This window comes from Mauremys reevesii, linkage group 1, assembly GCF_016161935.1.
Source record: "Mauremys reevesii isolate NIE-2019 linkage group 1, ASM1616193v1, whole genome shotgun sequence".
NCBI lineage: Eukaryota > Metazoa > Chordata > Testudines > Geoemydidae > Mauremys > Mauremys reevesii.
Genome location: NC_052623.1, coordinates 83767153 through 83784082, shown reverse-complemented (window position 1 = coordinate 83784082; position 16930 = coordinate 83767153). Strand labels below are relative to the sequence as shown.

The window sequence follows — 16930 nt, the reverse complement described above, 5'->3', positions numbered from 1 at the left end:
ATGTTAAATGATTCAAATAGTTGCTACTAGAAGAAAGACCACAGAAGCAATAACAAAGTGACTCAAGCACAACTGTCTCTCATTTTACAGAATATGTATGTATGCAGAATACAAGATGTAATTCCACAAGATACAATCAATAAGCATATATTCAACACAGTACACTAAGTATTAAATAGTTCTAATGGATTACAAAGGCCCACTGTATAATTGATTAAGTAGTTATGCAAATAGCTGCAAAATAGAAATTTACCTTTTTGTCAAGTTGATGCTTATATCCCGTGTCACAAATCCATAGCAGTGTTGCCTTCTGCTTTTACAACTTTCCACCTGCCATTTTGCTTTTTTGTCTATATTCATTCTGTGACTTTCCCACGAAAGGAGGGTCCGGTAAATTTCTGTGCCATACACACTGCCTTACACACTTAGAACAGAGCAAGAGGCAAACAACTAGACTCTTCCTTTAAGCACTACGAACTAAGGACAAGAACAACTGCAAACCTCACTCACTCAGAGATGAGTATACCTGGGATATCATGAGATTTTTAGCATCTGGGCCATGTATGGGGTGACCAGATGTCCTGATTTTATTGGGACAGTCCCAATTTTGGGGTCTTTTTCTTATATAGACTCCTATTACCACCCACCCGTCCCATTTTTTCACATTTGCTGTCTGGTCACCCTAGGGCCATGGTGAAGAGTCATGTAGAAATTTGTAATATGCTCCTTGCCTTTAGACTGGGGTGGGCAAACTTTTTGGCCTGAGGGCCACATCAGGGTTGCGCAACTGTATGGAGGGCCGGGTAGGGAAGGCTGTGTCTCCCCAAACAGCCTGGCCTCCACCACCTATCCACCCCCTCCCACTTCTCGCCCCCTGACTGCCCCCCTCAGAGCTCCCAACCTATCCAACCCCCCCTGCTCCTTGTCCCCTGACCGCCCTCTCCTGGGACCACTGCCCCCATCCAACCCCCCTGCTCCCTGTCCCGACTGCCCTCCTGACCCCTATCCACATCCCTGCCCCCTGACAGGCCCCCCGGGACTCCGACTCCCAACCCTCTCTGTTCCTCATCCCCTGACCGCCCCCCAGAACCTCCACCCTATCCAACCGTTCCCTCCTCCCTGACTGCCCCCCAGAACCCCCCCCTGTTTACCCCCCCCCCCCCCCCCACTACCAGAGCAGCAGGAGCTCGACAGCCGACGACACCAGAGGCCAGCAGCTGCACTCCCCACCAGTGGGCCCCAGAGCGCAGCAGAGCGCCAGCATGGCAGCAGCGTGGCTGGGTGGGGGAGGGAGAGGAGGCAGGAGGGGAGGGGCTAGGCTCGGCCGGGCCGGCCGGGGCGGGCAGGCAGACAGTCCCATGGGATGGGCCACAGTTTGTTGCTCGTTGCCTTTAGAGCCTGATCCAAAAGTTATAACTTTAATGTGTTTTGCCTTAGATGAGAAGCTCTGCAGGAGCAGGGAGAAGGAAACATACTAGAGCTAAAGGAGGAAGAGATTGAAGATAAAATCCAGCAGCAGAAAGACAATATATGTGTGTGGAGAGAAGTGGAGCTGATGCTCTGCTATGCTATGACACAGTTGTACACTCTTGTGGTTTCATGCTAAAACAGCTAAACAGGTAAAGACTGCAAAGTTAGAAAAATAGGGAAAATATATCAAATGTTTATAATAACAAGCTTCAGAACATAAGAAAAATACTCAAAATCTCTAAAATCTCAAAATCTCTAATCCTCTACAGTTTCTGCAGAGATTTCTCAGAGTCAATGGATCACAATGTCAATGGAACATGTGGCACGGATCAGAACATGACTGATCAGAACAAGATGTAGGATCGAATTTGGCATCTCAGTGTGTGGCAAGTCAGACCCTCTCCTCCCTCCCCCACAATGGAAATGCCACAAAAAACTATGAGGATTTGTAATTCTGCAAAGATTCTTGCTTTTTTTTTTTTATTAGAGGTTTTTTTTTCTTTCTTAAAACAAGTAATTGTTTACCTTTTTACAAAGCTTTATACAACAAACAAATTAAAAAGAAAAAAATTTAATGAATTAAATTTTGTTGATAAACAATTAAAACAGTAAAGTATAATTTGTTTTACAGTATTTATATTTTAGTAAAAAAAATAGTATATATAAAATTTATAGCATAATAAATGTCAAAAAGCTGAAGGCATATGCAACATTGTTTATTAAAGTAGGAGAGATTTTTTTGATATTTTGGATTATTTTACAAGATTTTTTAAATTTACTTTTTGACAAGACTAATTCTGATCTCTGTTCAGGTAAGTGTTTCTGAATAGGTTTTAAGGCCAGAATGCAACATGGGAAACTATAAAGGCAAGGGAATTTTTTTTGGTCAAGCAGGAAGAATGGGGTCATAGCTCCTTTAAGGATTCCCCTTCCTTTGGGATGGGAGGGGAGGACGTCACCTGAGCTGGGGGCTTGTCAGAGGGACTCATGTAAGCCATTATCTGCCTGTGCACCACGTAGACGTTAATGTGCTCTCATGCCCAGATCAGCAGTTCTTACCCTCGTACCCATGGGATCAAAGTAGGACTGGGTTTTTGTGGCTGGCTGTAGGCATCATATTTGTTGACTTTTCTGGAACTGGAAACTAAATTTTCCTCTCACTGCCAGATTGGCCGGAGTGGTTTTTTTTCACCCTCCCAAAGCAGCTCCAGGATCTAGCTAGGTAAGCTGGGAGGCATAGTTTGTCAGGAAGCAGGGCCTGCAGCAGAGCCAGTCTCCGGGCAACCTAGAAAGTGCAGTAGGCATGTAGTAGGTTGCCAGATTGCCTACACCCTGTGATTGACTGGAAGAATCAGGAGAGTAGCTCTTGAGCCCAGCAGCAGCAGCAGGGGTAGCTCCTGTGCTTGCTTGTTCCCGGCTCTGCTCCTGCCTTGCCTCACTCCAAGTTACCAGTCCTTGCCCTCAGCCTGGACTCCTACTCTAGCCACTAAGACTGCCCATGTCCCAGTCACTGACACAGTCCAAGTAGCTGCAACTTAACAGGTGGTAGATGTCTGGTGCAGGTACTCATTCCATAGGGAATCTGGTTCCTGACAGACAGGGCCAGCCTTAGGAAGACTGGGCAAACTTGTATGTTGGCGCCCTTTCTTTGTGAGAACAGCAGCAGGGGCACACAGCTCTTGGCCCTGGAGCCTAGAAGGTCTGCACAGGGAGGAGTTTCTAAGTCCGAAGGCTACCCGGCCATACAGCCTCTGACAACCTACCAGGAGGAGAGCAAGTGTTCAGCCCCCAGCCTTGCCCCTGGAAACGGGGGACCTGGGGCTCCGCAGGGGCAAGCCCTCCTGCATGTGCCTCCCCACCAGGCTAGCAGCTCTGGGAAATATGGCCCACGCCCCTCTTGGCTGGCCAGGGGCTCCAGACCCAGGCTTGCTCGCACTTAGTGCTTAATTTGTGCCGGGGCTTGCCGAGACTTGGTCCCAGCACAGCTAGGCTTGCAGTTCATAGCCCCAGCACCTCTAGACTCTTGACCAGCAGCTGCCACCAGCAGCACAGAAGTAAGAGTGACAATACCACATACCATGCCACCCTTACTTCTGTGCTGCTGCTGGAGGTGGCGCTGCCTTCAGAGCTGGGTGCCTGGCCAGCAGCTGCTACTCTCTGGCCACCCAGCTTGAGCCTCAGCACCTCTTTCATTATAAACTAAGCACTGCCTGCATTAACCCCCACTCCAGCAGCCACGGCCAGCCAGCTTGCAGCACTTGGACCGTGCGCCCCAATCATGACACCCTGAGCAATCACCAGTATCACTCACCACTAAGGCTGGCCCTGCTGACAGACCAGAGGTCACAGATTTTAGGGAGCACCCCTTACTGGCCTCCCACTAGGACTACTCTAAGGGGAATCCAAGCCCCTGCTACTGTGGATCCCAGGAGTATTTCAAGCCCAGATGCTGCCCCAATCTTGGGGTCTCCTAAGCACACTCTCAGGGGTCAAACCTTCTATCTGGCACCTCCTTCCACCTGTTGGAACTCGCTGTGCAGCCATCCAGACCCTCTGGGTATACTGGAAGGTATGAGGATGTGTGCTGTCTGAATTATTGCTGGATAATTCCCAAATGAGTTAAATTAATAAAGGTGTAGTCTAATTAAAGCACATCCCTCACATCTTCCCTTTCTTCCAGTCTGTAAGGGACAATTGACTACTAAGGCCATATAATCATCCTTCCTGAATAACAGTCCATAGAATTTCACTAAGTAATTCGTCCTTAATGCCAAACAGTCTGTGCATCTTTTAGAAAGATATGTACCTAATCTTGATTTAAAGACTACCAGTGATAGAGAATTACCTTATCCCCGGTAAGATGTTAGTCAATTTACATTTTATTTCCAGTTTCATTTTTTTTCTAATTTCAATTTCCAGCCATTAGATCTTGTCATGCATTTGTCTGCTATATTAAAGAGCCCTCTAGTATGAGATCGCGTCTCCTTGTACTCAGACTTCATGATCATGATCAGCTTTCCTCTTGAATTTCTTTGGCTTATCAAAGAAAAGTTTAAGGGTTTTTTTTGTTTTGTTTTTTAATAGTAATTAGACAAGAGTGATGTCTGGACTACTAGGTATTAGGAAATCCACAGAAGGCAGACTGCCAGTATTTGATTAAGAAGATTACTTTCTGCAGTCACTTAATTCAATGCATAAGTATCTTAAAATATTTTTACAAGGTTTGATATTTTTAAATTCCATCTACTATTTAAATGATCTGAGCTCTCTATTGTTTAATATAAAGAGCCAATACAGATTATTTTGACTGTTGCTATTCCAAAACACCTCTGTATTTAGAGATGATGCATATTTATTAAGGATTCCATTAAGTATGACATTTCCATTTTAATTGGTGACTTGGAAGCCACAAACACAGCTTTAGATGGTATCCTCTACCAAGGCCCATAATAGCACTCGGCAAGCATAAGGGAAAAGGGAGACTCTTGGGCTATGCAATTACACAAGATGAAAGGATTTGTAGTTGAAGTACCTTACTGCAAAATGCTGAAAATTCTAGAGGGTTAAAATCCTTCATGAAACTACAAATTAAAATGACAAAAAAAAAAAGCTGGTGTACTTATTATCTGTGGCAAATAGACTCCAGAATTATCACAGGAGCTGATATCATTTATGTTATACCACGGATGAGAAATGTGGAATAAAAGTTTAATTTCAGATTTGTATATACAGACTTATTCAATAAGTATGAATGTTAATATAGGAACACACCGTAAAATGTTTCAAACATAATACTACCACCTAAATGTCAACAAGATTTATATTAAGTTGCCTCCAACTTCACTAACATAAAAATCAGAATAAAGGTTTTTATTCCCAAGAGGAAAATTCACTTAAATGCTGATGATCATATTTGAGAAGTGAAACATAAGAATGATACTAGAATAATACTGCACAATAGATGACGTATACAATGAAATTCAAGTTCTCTGAAGGATATCTATCCTGCAACTAGAAATTTCTCTCAAATTGCAAGGTAGTAGTGTTGAGACAGCACAGTTTGGGGACTGAAAACAAAGCTTGAAGCCACAAACTCTTGAATTCTAATTCTTGCACCGCTACTGATTCATTGGCAAGCCTCAGCAAAGTCACTTAAGTACTCTGAGACTCAGTTTCCCCATCTGTATAGTGTATATACACCTACTGTATATGGGCATTGTGTTCTTCAATGTTTGCACAGTGCCTTTTAAGAAGCATTAGAATGTTGGATCAAAATGAAAATTGTTTCTAAGCAGGTATTTATAAACAAACTACTGGGCACAATTTATCACAATTTTTTTTGAAGACTTAAATTGATGGGTTGGAAGCTATTACGTTAAGCAGATTTAATGTTTCAACACATGTAGGGACACAATACTTCATATCATGCTGTCCAATTGCAAGAAATAACCTCAAAATGTTATTTTTTCCCACAAACTTCCCAAATTGCACTCAGAGACTACGGTGACAAGATCCATATAGTAGCTAATGTAAATATATTTTACAACTTTAAACCTTTACTGAACATCTGTTGGATTAAAAACATCTCCATGTGCACTTTCCAATGAAAGCTGTTAGAGAACATTGAAGATGGCATCTGAACTTAATCTTCATATAGTTAATACACTTTTATCAAGTAACCAAATTTCAAAACTGAAGCTTAAAAACAGCTTTTGCATCAGTTATCCTGCAATGTATTATATTTTATTTAACAGCAGAATAGTACTGTCTGAAGATAAAGAGTACATTGTTTTTAGTTATCCAAATAACTACTTAGGAAAGCGTAATTACAACATTTTACTATTGATTGTGTAGCTTTTATTTCATCAACTATTTTTCCCAGCATAAAAAAAAAAAAGTTCATTCTATCAACACTGGGCATATCAAAAAGTCAGCACAATATTGCTGGGAAGAAGATTTGTTAGCTGACTGCTTACTGAATAGCTGCTTGTAACGAAGGCAGAAGGAAATATTACAGGTTGGTAGTTAAGAATAGCAGATTTAAAATCCAACATCTCTACAATTTAGAAGGCATTCCTCCAACAAGTGAAGTTTTTGGCCTGAATTACTTACAGGCTCTGAAACTGGTAAACTGATTTTTTTTTTTTTACAGTGTATTTCCCTGCAATTTACAATCCAGTCCATAACTGAGGTAAGCATATTTTGAAGAGTGCCTGAGAGTACTACCGAGCCAGACAAATGGCCTCAGACATAGGGCCTTGAAAATAAGTAGTGTCCAGATTAAAATCCTAAATACCCTTCCATATTTAATTCACCTCCACTGTAAACTTCGTTAAAAGTTATTTCAGTCAAATCAATCTGGAATCCTCCTGAAGAGGCTGAGGTTCTATGGCAGGGATGGGCAAACTTTTTGGCCCGAGAGCCACATCTGGGAATAGCAATTGGATGGCGGGCCATGAATGCTCACGAAATTGGGGTTGGGTGTGAGAGGGGGTGAGGGCTCTGGCTGGGAGTGCAGGCTCCAGGGTGGAACCAGAAAGGAGGAGTTCAGGGTGCGGGAGGGGCTCTGGGCTGGGATGGGGGAGCGGGGTGCTAGCTCAATACTAGCATATTTTTATTACAATAATGAATAGTTACTTGTATTCCTTCCGGTACTGCAACTGGAGTATCAGAATTGGACTGGACATCTCTCTCTCAAATACTCCACTGTGATGCAAGGGACCGTGGAACACAGTGAATCAGAGTTTGAGTGAAAGTAATTGTAAATATATATTCTTGTATTCTAGATAGTTGGAGAGAGAAGATGTATACCCAACCTTTCAGTAAGAATGTAAGACAGAAAGTGAAAAAAGAATTTATATCTAAGAATACTTTGGTCATGCTATACAATGTTTAAAATTTCATTTCCTTTACGGGTACGTTTTGGAGTATTAAAAAACTTGTAAAACAAACAAACAAAAAACACTATCACGACCCATATTTATAATGGCAGCAATAGTATCACTGGAACCTTGGAGAAGCTGCAAAAACCATTCCTTAAGGAGGTCACATGGGTTCCTGGCCAAAAAAAGGCGAAAACATGGGCTGTGTGTCAAAATACACAAAATACCATTATACGCTCCATGGAAAAAGATAATGGCAAGCTCCTTCATGTTATTTCTCAACCAATAAATCATAATGACCCAGGAAACCAAAGATCTTGGAAAGCCTACATTTTACAATGGTTGAAAACAGAATGTCTTCACTCTTTACCATTGCCAAGGCTAACCACAGCGATCACAATTGAAGCCTGAGCATGTTACATTCCAAGCAAGTTTACAGTTCTGATGGCATGCTAAACAACTTCTTATAGCCTAGGGTTTGCAGTCATGGTTCAAGATAAGGAAGAAGTCCAGCTGAACTATGATTCCAACTTACTGGTTTTCAAGAGACTTCAGAGTTACTACAACTACAATCTCTCTAAAAAATACACCAGTCCTAGTCATAATGCTGAATCCATAAGCGAACTGTGAATTTGAGACCAATTCTCTCAATTTACGAGTAACTAAAAGCAGTTCATTTTGATTTTCCAAAATTAAATTTCTCATTGCCAGAATTGTTGGTCAAGTTTCAATGGAAAGTTATGCGTTGCCGCTAGAAGGGGTGGCAGTTATACTGCTACACAGCAACTAAGGTACAACAATTCAAGGATTACTCAGTTCAAGGGTCTCTCTCATCTTTCTTAGCCAAACATGCACAGTTGTAGTTGAAGCTGTCACCTGGTAGCTAGAAGTAGGAAGCATACAAGAAAACCAGAAGCGGTACAATGTCAAACAGTAGAAGATTATTTCTGTACTTCCATAACAGGTGGTATACCAGGGTATATTTTCCCCACTGTCATCGTCTTCTCTTTTCCTCCTCTCGTTAGTTCCACTGATATGGGGCTGGCTCTGAGTCCTTCTCCATTCCAGTCTTTCTTGAAGCAGTTTGTCAGAAACTTTGCAGCTAATCAAATCCTTTTGCATAACATCCATCTATCTAGTTTGGGTCCTCCAACCCTTCTCCTACCTCTGCTTCTAAGATTAACACCCTGTTTCCTATATATTCTTCTGATCTTCTTTTCACATGCCCAAACCACGCAAGTCTGGATTTCCTCAGCTTTTCTCTAATTGGTATCATCTTCACTCTTCCCCTAATTCTTTTGTTCCTAACATGGTTTATCCTTCTAACTCCAAGCATCCATCTTAACCTTTTCATTTCCACTGTATTCAAGATTTGCTCCTGCCTCTTCATCAGTGCCCAGCGTTTGGAGCTATACAAAAGTACAAACCTAATTACTATAATGTAGATCTTATTTTTCAATTTGATAGGCATTCTATTAAAGATGACTTCGCTCATTTCTCTCCATTTAGTACATGCCTCTCTGCTTATTAGTTTGTTGTTGAGTTCAGCTGTATTATCAAAACTAGGTACTTGAGTTTCGTAACTCTGATAGTGGCTGCCCCTCCAGACTTTCACTGATAGTTTTGTTGTCTTCCTGCAAGGTATCTTCAAACCATATACTCTGTTCTATTTCTGCTGATTTTCAGGCCATTTCTCTCAAGTACACACCTCCATATCTTTAAATCTTCTTCCCCTTCTTCTTCGCTCTCCCCCATGAGCACATCAATCTGCAAAAAGCATACACTACGGTGCCACTCTCTGGATGTTTTCTGTAAGTGCAGCAAGCATCAGTGTGAACAAAAAGGGGCTTAGTGCAGAGCCCTGATGTACTCTATTACTAGAACCTGTTCAATTTCTACATATGGCCTTCAGGAATCTGTTTCATTCTCATACACTTCCCAATGACCACTCTCATAATGTGGTCATAAGATTTTTCAAAGATCAATGGATACTATGTGCAGTATTTTCCTCTTTTCTCTATATTTTTCCACAAGCAATCTTAGAGCAAAGATCACATCCATTTTTGACTTGCCTGGTAAGAAAATCCAAACTGATTGTCACTGACCTTTACTTCTCTTCATAGTCTCTTATCCATAACTTTCTCCCAATTTTTCCTCGTGTAGGTCACCAGCTGAGTGTCACATTAGTTACCCAAGTCTTGCTATGTCTGCTTTCCTCTTAATAAATTGGTATGGGGCTCTTCTCCAGGCATCATCTCAGTCTTCATGACAAAATTAAACTGTTGTCTCAATATGTTCACACCTTCCATACTTCTGTTGGTATGTCACTAAGGCAGAAATTATTTTTTAATTTTCATGTTGCTCAGTACTTCTGCAACTACTTCCTGGACTGATGCCACCAGTTTGATTTTAATCATATGGCATGGTTCTCTTGGATTCTCTTCATTCATAAGCCTTTCAAAGTAATTTCTCCACTGTTCCTTAATCTGGTTTTCATTTATTAAGGTATTTCTACATTTATCTTTAATTACTTGGATCTCACCACTGTCTTTAGTTGTCTTATCACGGGTCTTTGTTAGTCTATATATTTCTCTCTCACCTGCCTTCGGTTCAAGATGGGCATATAAGGGCTTTTGGCTTAGTGCAGGGATCGGCAACCTCTGGCACGCGGCTCACCAGGGTAAGCACCCTGGTAGGCCAGGCCAGTTTGTTTACCTGCTGCATCAGGAGGTTCAGCCGACCGCGGCTCCCATTGGCCGTGGTTCGCCGTCCCAGGCCAATGGGCATGGCAGGAAGCCGCGGCCAGCACATCCCTCAGCCTGCACTGCTTCCCGCATTTTCCCTTAACCCTTCTAAAGAGATCTCCCAAACTTTGGTTTTAAACTCTTTGCTAACACCATTAAAACTTCCACTACTTGGTTTTCTGTACTGCTTTAGACTATTTTCTTCTCATGTATGTTATGTATCCCTAGTCAAAATACAGAATGGTGGTTTGAGTTGTAATGCTTTCCTCTGGGATGAGCTTAATTTTTGGTGTTCTTCAATTCAGCATATCGAGAAATAATCTCAGACTATCACTCTTAGACTATGGTCTACACTATGAGCTTGGGTTACGATTCCCCTGTTCATATTATATATTTGTGCTAGCACTCAATGATCTACCATGAATATAAATAGCAGTGTAGCTGCATTAGCACTGACAGCAGCACCAGAGGCATGACTGAGCTGTGCTGCCTACACACCCACCCGAAATTAGTGCCAAGTGTATACACACAACTCAGTCATGCTTCCACTGCCACTACTTTGCTAGTGCGGCGACACTGCTATTTATACTAGCATTAGCCTGGTAAGAGCTAGCACAAGTACATGTATACAAACGGGAAATCACCCCCCCTAGCTCGTAGTGTAGACATAACCTTGTAGATCAGGAGTCGGCAACCTCTGGCACGTGGCTCACCAGGATAAGCACCCTGGCGGGCCGGGCCAGTTTGTTTACCTGCTGCATCAGCAGGTTCGGCCGATCACCGCTCCCACTGGCCGTGGTTTGCCGCTCCAGGCCAATGGGGGCTGTGGGAAACCGCGGCCAGCATATCCCTCGGCCTACACTTCTTCCCATAGTCCCCATTGGCCTGGGACAGCGAACCACGGCCAACGGGAGCCGTGATCGGCCAAACCTGCCGATGCGGCAGGTAAACAAACTGGCCCAGCCCACCAGGGTGCTTACCCTGGCGAGCCGTGTGCCAGAGATTGCCGACCCCTGTTGTAGATACATTTGCAACTTTTTTGATACAATTAAGAGGCATTTGCAATACAATAGCAATGGCATTTTATATATTTGCAATGATTTTGATCTAGAGTTCTATTTATTATTTTCCTCCATCTTCCATAGCAACTAGTAACACTTAAAAAATTATATACTAGGCTCTTAAGCATTCTCAATAGCTTCCAACGGGAAAGAAGAACCAAACAAGATAGGCACAGAAGAGATCTTATTATGCTTTAGATTTTATCAGGAAAGAAAGCATTTAAAATTGTAACATTTATCAATCACCCGCTCGTTTTAATGGCTCATCTATTTTTCCTGCATATTCATTCAGCCAATTAAAAAAATAAATAAATGCCACGTTACAAAGTTATGGAGCACTAAAATTAGAAAAGGCCTTTTTGCATGCTTGAACTACAAGGGTACACTGTTAAGCATATGCAGCTAGGCAAAAATGCACACATTTTACAGCACCCACTAAACAATAATTGTATCTCACTGTAACTGTGTTTGTGGAATATCTAAAAATGACACTATTATGTTTTTGGTGAAAATTTTGCAATAGTTTTCAGCCCAATAGATCGCAATTTCTTAATCAAAACCAGTGGAAGTCAACCAATATTTTTAGATATGCCTTTTCTCCTGGAAATGTCTTCCATTTTTAGATGAATGACAACAAAAATGGTATGCACCAAGTTCTAACTGCTCTCTGCTTCTGCAACTACTTCCTGCTCTGAGTATTATTGAATAGTTTTGATTGTAAAGTTTAATACTTCAGCAGTTGAAGGTGTATTAGTAGAGCATAGCTCCACACCGATATCTGCTGTCTGATCAGCATGAACTACTCAGGTTAAAGTTGCCAGTGCCACATTGCATATGAAGAAAGGGAAAATATCATTTTGATACCTTTATTAAGGTGGAAATTAAATGGAGACAATTCTCTTGGACAGCTTTCATAACTTCAGCTAATTACTCTTGCTGGGAGTACTTTAGATTATACTAGAGGAATGGAAAGCTGTATCTCATACTGCAAAGCCAAGATACAACTAAGCAATGTTGTATAGGACTAGGATTTGGAGGTTAGTTGTGAGGGGCTAAAATGTAATTAAAATATCTTTGCAAATATCCTGCTACTTACATTACAGCTATGTAACAGTATGTAGTTAAATACACAGAAGATCCCACAGGAAAGCTGTGCACATAACTAATTATACATCACCAAGAGCACACATTTGTTTGACACTGACAACAAATGCAGTTAATGTCGTATTCATAGCTTGAGAAAAATCAAGCTGAAGACTATGTCTGTTATAGTCGGGATGATACTTTCTAGCAGAATACAGCACTTTCCAGTCACCTAAAACTTTGGTCCCCGATTAGGGTGCTTGACAGTGTCCCCTCAAATTATAATTAAAATGTTTACTCATATTAAGAGTCTTAGAATTTTATTTATAATAATTGTGCATTTACAATTAGTTTATGTTATGCCTTTATCAATTATTTGTATTAGAGAAGTGAACCAACTGAGACTTGGGCTCAGTCATGCTAGCCACTGACTGAAAGGGAGTTCCAGCCTCAAAAATATTACAATATAGTTAAAAACAAAGGATGGATGGGGAAACAGAGGTAAAGTGAAATGACTTATGTAATGTCACACAGCAGTCAGTAATAGAACAAAACACCTACTACAATGACCTATCTTCTAGATCATTGCCTAGGGATAGAGGAGAAGGTAATGTGATGTTTAGCTGCAAATATTCACTTTTCTAACCCAAAATCATCATATCATTCTTTAGGCCAGAGGTCCCCAACGTGGTGCCTGCGGGCGCCATGGCGCACGCGGGGGCATCTTAATGCGCCTGCGTCCTAGTCCACAGCGGCATTTCGGCGGGGATGCCTCTCGATGACGCCGCCTGCTGCCGACAAGTGACGTCATCAAGAGGCGTCGCTCCCGAATTTTGGCGGGAACGCCTCTCGATGACGTTGCTTGTCAATGGCAAGCAACGTCATTGAGAGGCGTCGCTGCTGAAATTCGGCGGCATTTCGGTGGGTGCTCCACCGCCGCAGCGGTCCTTCGGCTGGCGCCCGCCAGCCAAAAAGGTTGGGGACCACTGCTTTAGGCAATGCTTGTTATGCCAAAGTCAACTTCACTTAATTTTTCTTTGAGGTTACAGTAGCGAGGTAACCAAAGCTCCTGTTTTACAGTTATTTTAAGAATTCAGTCTTCTACAAAAATTTTCCATATATTACACGTACAGGTTTCCTAGAGCTTATACTCTAAGTGCTGCAGGGTTCTACAGCCTGCTTTTACTTAGGTTAGACAAACTCTGTGGACAGCCAACCAGCTTATTACTTAATCATATCTATTCCAGTAAAGTTATTTTGGGAGTCAGTCTTGAATCTTCTTCTCTGCTTTGCAAAGTTGTTTTTCCAATTTGATGAAGTAAGGTGGTGACAGTAGATTTTAAACAAGGTTTTTTGCTCATTCTCTGACAGTTTTTTCATCCTCCCAAAAACTGTAATAAAAGATACTTTATTAATGAAAACCACTATTTAGAAAGAATTTATGGTTTCCCCATAAGTCTGAATTCAGAACAACTTGAAACATTCTGTCAAAGTATTATGTTCGTAAAATAAACAAAGTTAAAAAAATGGAATACCTCAGTCTGACCTTCATGGGCACTGGATTCATGAGTAACACGAATAGCCTGAAATTAGAACATATGTTTAATTAGACTTCAAAAGAAAAAAATAATTTCTTGAAATAGCAGGTATTTAAAGACTCATTCCACTTTCTTCATTTTAATTGGAAGGTTATGGAAGTTTACATCAAAGTAGAGTAAAGTTGTGTTATATACTATAGTGTATGATTTTTTAGGGTTGTAACTATTAGAAGTACTGATTAGACATTAACTAACCTCAAGATATCTCAATTAAAAAAAAAAGACAGTATTTTAAAAGTGTTAAGAGCTTTTTTAAACTGTAATGCTATTTCATGCAAAGTGAAAAATCAAATAACACTTGTTAAAGTTGTCCACGTTAGTGAGATTACTAATTCCCCACTAGTAGCAAGCAAAATTTACAATAAAACATTCATGTCTTAATCTAGCAAAGCACTTCAGCACATGCTTAACTTTAAACACATGAGCAGCCCCATTTACAACAATGGGACTATTTAAGCTCATCAGTGTTTGTTGGATCAGGGCTTAGATGCAAGACTATTCCTGCTAACAATTCTACTATATTAAAAAAAAAAAAAAAAAAAAGATACTAACTTCATAGGTTTCTAAATATTTGGCTCTCTCTTCAGGACTCATAGGTAACGAATCCTCCAGGAATTTTTTCAATGTAGAATCTGATTCTTAAAAATAAACAAATAAAATCATTCAATTCCTCTTTCTGTTCTCAGCAACTTAGAAAATTAGATGAAAACTGAAAGGTTACAACATAAGGAACAATTTGGATTTGTATTATTTCTTCTTTACTTTTCTTCTAGGCTAATATTAAACATTACATTGTCAAAAAACTTGTACACAAGGCATACAGTCTATTTACATCCAGACAGGAGATTTAAGCCTGTAATGCAACACATTCTATTCCACTGCATACAACGACAAAACAATTTAAAGTCACCAGACTCTTATTATTGTGTGAAATATTAATATGGTATTTGCTACTTTGAATTTGGAGTTGTATTTTATTCATTTAACTATGTGCTATATTACTGTCCTTTGTATTACTAAAAATTCTTAATGACTACCCACTAACAAAAGTCTGTGTTGTATTGCTGCTGTATAATTAAGACAAGAAGACTAATGGCAAATTTCTACTTGTGTCTTTTAAAGAATTTTCCATGTAGAGTCAACACTATGAAGGAAGTACTGCGCCACCTACCCTCCAAAAAATTATATTAAGTATATTAAGAGAAAAGATTTACCGAAGTTCATTTTATCTCTGTTGTTTGCAATAGCATGAATAAGTCCAATTGTTCCACAAGCATTGTTGATGGTTTGCTTCATGAAATATACTGATGATCTGACATTTTGTCCCTGGGCTTTTATTCTCTCTTCCTCTTCTGTTCTGAATGTTTCATACTGGAAAAGAAAATCAATAGCGTCTTGCATGTAGAACTATTTCAAATTTCCCATGCAAAAACAAAGCTCCATTAAAATTTAATAGTAGTTGGAAGCAGAACAGAATAAGTAAGTGATTGCAGCCTTTAGCCACATGACCAGTCTCACTGATGTACCTGAGATTATTCACTTGTATAAATCTGCGAGTCAAGTCCTAAATCAGTATTTGTCACCAGCCAAACATCAGTGTCTTTTATCCAATATTCTGAATCACTTAACTTGTTGTGCCATCTAGTGCTATGCTAAGAATGTTCAAACATGAAGACTGATGAGCTAGGCTCAGTTTTAGAGAAACAGTCCCCCTTACCACAGCCTCCCTGCAATCCAGCAAAAGGCCTTGGAGAAGGTAATGGAAGTTTTAGATCTATGGCAAGCAAACTAGAGTACAATAAATAACTACGCTAAAAGGGAAAAAATGAAGCATTGTAGAAGCTCCAATATAGTCTTATTTTTTCTGGAAAAAGTTGAGTCATTTATATATTTTTGAGTGGTGCTGAACTTTGAGGCCATAATAATAAATAATAATAATACAATTTTGTTTATTCTGTTCAGTTTACTCCATGACAGAGTTTGGCTGTGTAATCTGAAAATTATTAAATTTATACATGTATTCATGTTTTAACAGGATCTACTGGTGAGGGAAGCATCCGGGGTGCACAAGAGGATTCCAGAGTTTGTCAACTACTGTATAGACCTTTGGGATAAAGAAGGTAGCCAACAAGGAGTGAAGAAATGGTTTCAGGAAGGAAGTACACTGCTACCTCGATATAACGCCACTCGATATAACACGAATTTGGATATAACGCGGTAAAGCAGTGCTCCGGGGGGCGGGGCTGTGCACTCCAGTGGATCAAAGCAAGTTCAATATAACACAGTTTCACCTATAACGCGGTAAGATTGTTTGGCTCCCAAGGACAGCGTTATATCGAGGTAGAGGTGTATATCCAGACCATTGCTTCTGCTGTTTAGAGTATGATGATGGAGCTCCTGGGTACTGGGTGGACTCCCCTTTGTAGGGAACCACTGGAAGTCTTAGTTCAAGGTCTGGTGGTGTTTGTAGGTCGCTCTACCAAAGCTGGCTGGGAAAGGATATAAGCAGCTTCCTTCCATTCAGAAGGAAAGACACTGTTGAGGGAAATGGAGCTGCTGAGAACCATTCAGAGACAATGAAGCAAACTCTGGGTCTCAGTACAAGTTCCCGGATTTCTGCTGAAGAGAAGCTACCTTTAGGACCAAAAGTTTGTTTTGCTTTGAAAAATACTCTACAACTATGGAACTGGGAGGTTTTTTTGCTGATGTTCAGCCCAGTATACACATATTACTGTATCATTTCATTTCTTGGTGAGATCTACTCTGCTGCGGAGAAGTTTACCAGTAAAGAAGTATAAAAATAATACACTGTGCTTTTACAACAACTGGTAAAACAAATAAACCAGAAACAGCTGCTTGCAAGTAGAACAGAGTAGAAAGGTTATCAGATAGACAATCCGGACTACAAGAATGAAGGTACGTCCTGATTTTAAGTCTTTCCACCTTTTCAATATGCTGCCCTGATGACTGATTTTTATCAGTCAGCACAGCAAACCTGAAAGCACTAGACAGTTGGTTTTGTCAATTACAGAACATTCCATTCTCTTATCTACTGCTGGAATGTTGTTCGTTCTGGAAATATGATGCTTCCC

General features: G+C 40.6%; 1 protein-coding gene across 3 annotated transcripts in view; it reads right to left on the bottom strand.

Annotated features, from left to right (window-relative positions):
* The window catches only part of UCHL3 (ubiquitin C-terminal hydrolase L3), a 60213-nt gene that overhangs the window by 18755 nt on the left and 24528 nt on the right, over nucleotides 1-16930 (bottom strand). For all 3 annotated transcript variants that reach the window (XM_039520228.1, XM_039520229.1, XM_039520230.1), the window contains 3 exons: nucleotides 15053-15209; nucleotides 14391-14476; nucleotides 13776-13823 (listed from right to left, as the gene is read on the bottom strand). In XM_039520228.1, coding sequence (XP_039376162.1) covers nucleotides 13776-13823; nucleotides 14391-14476; nucleotides 15053-15209 — 291 coding nt within the window. The remainder of the gene's footprint in view (nucleotides 1-13775; nucleotides 13824-14390; nucleotides 14477-15052; nucleotides 15210-16930) is intronic.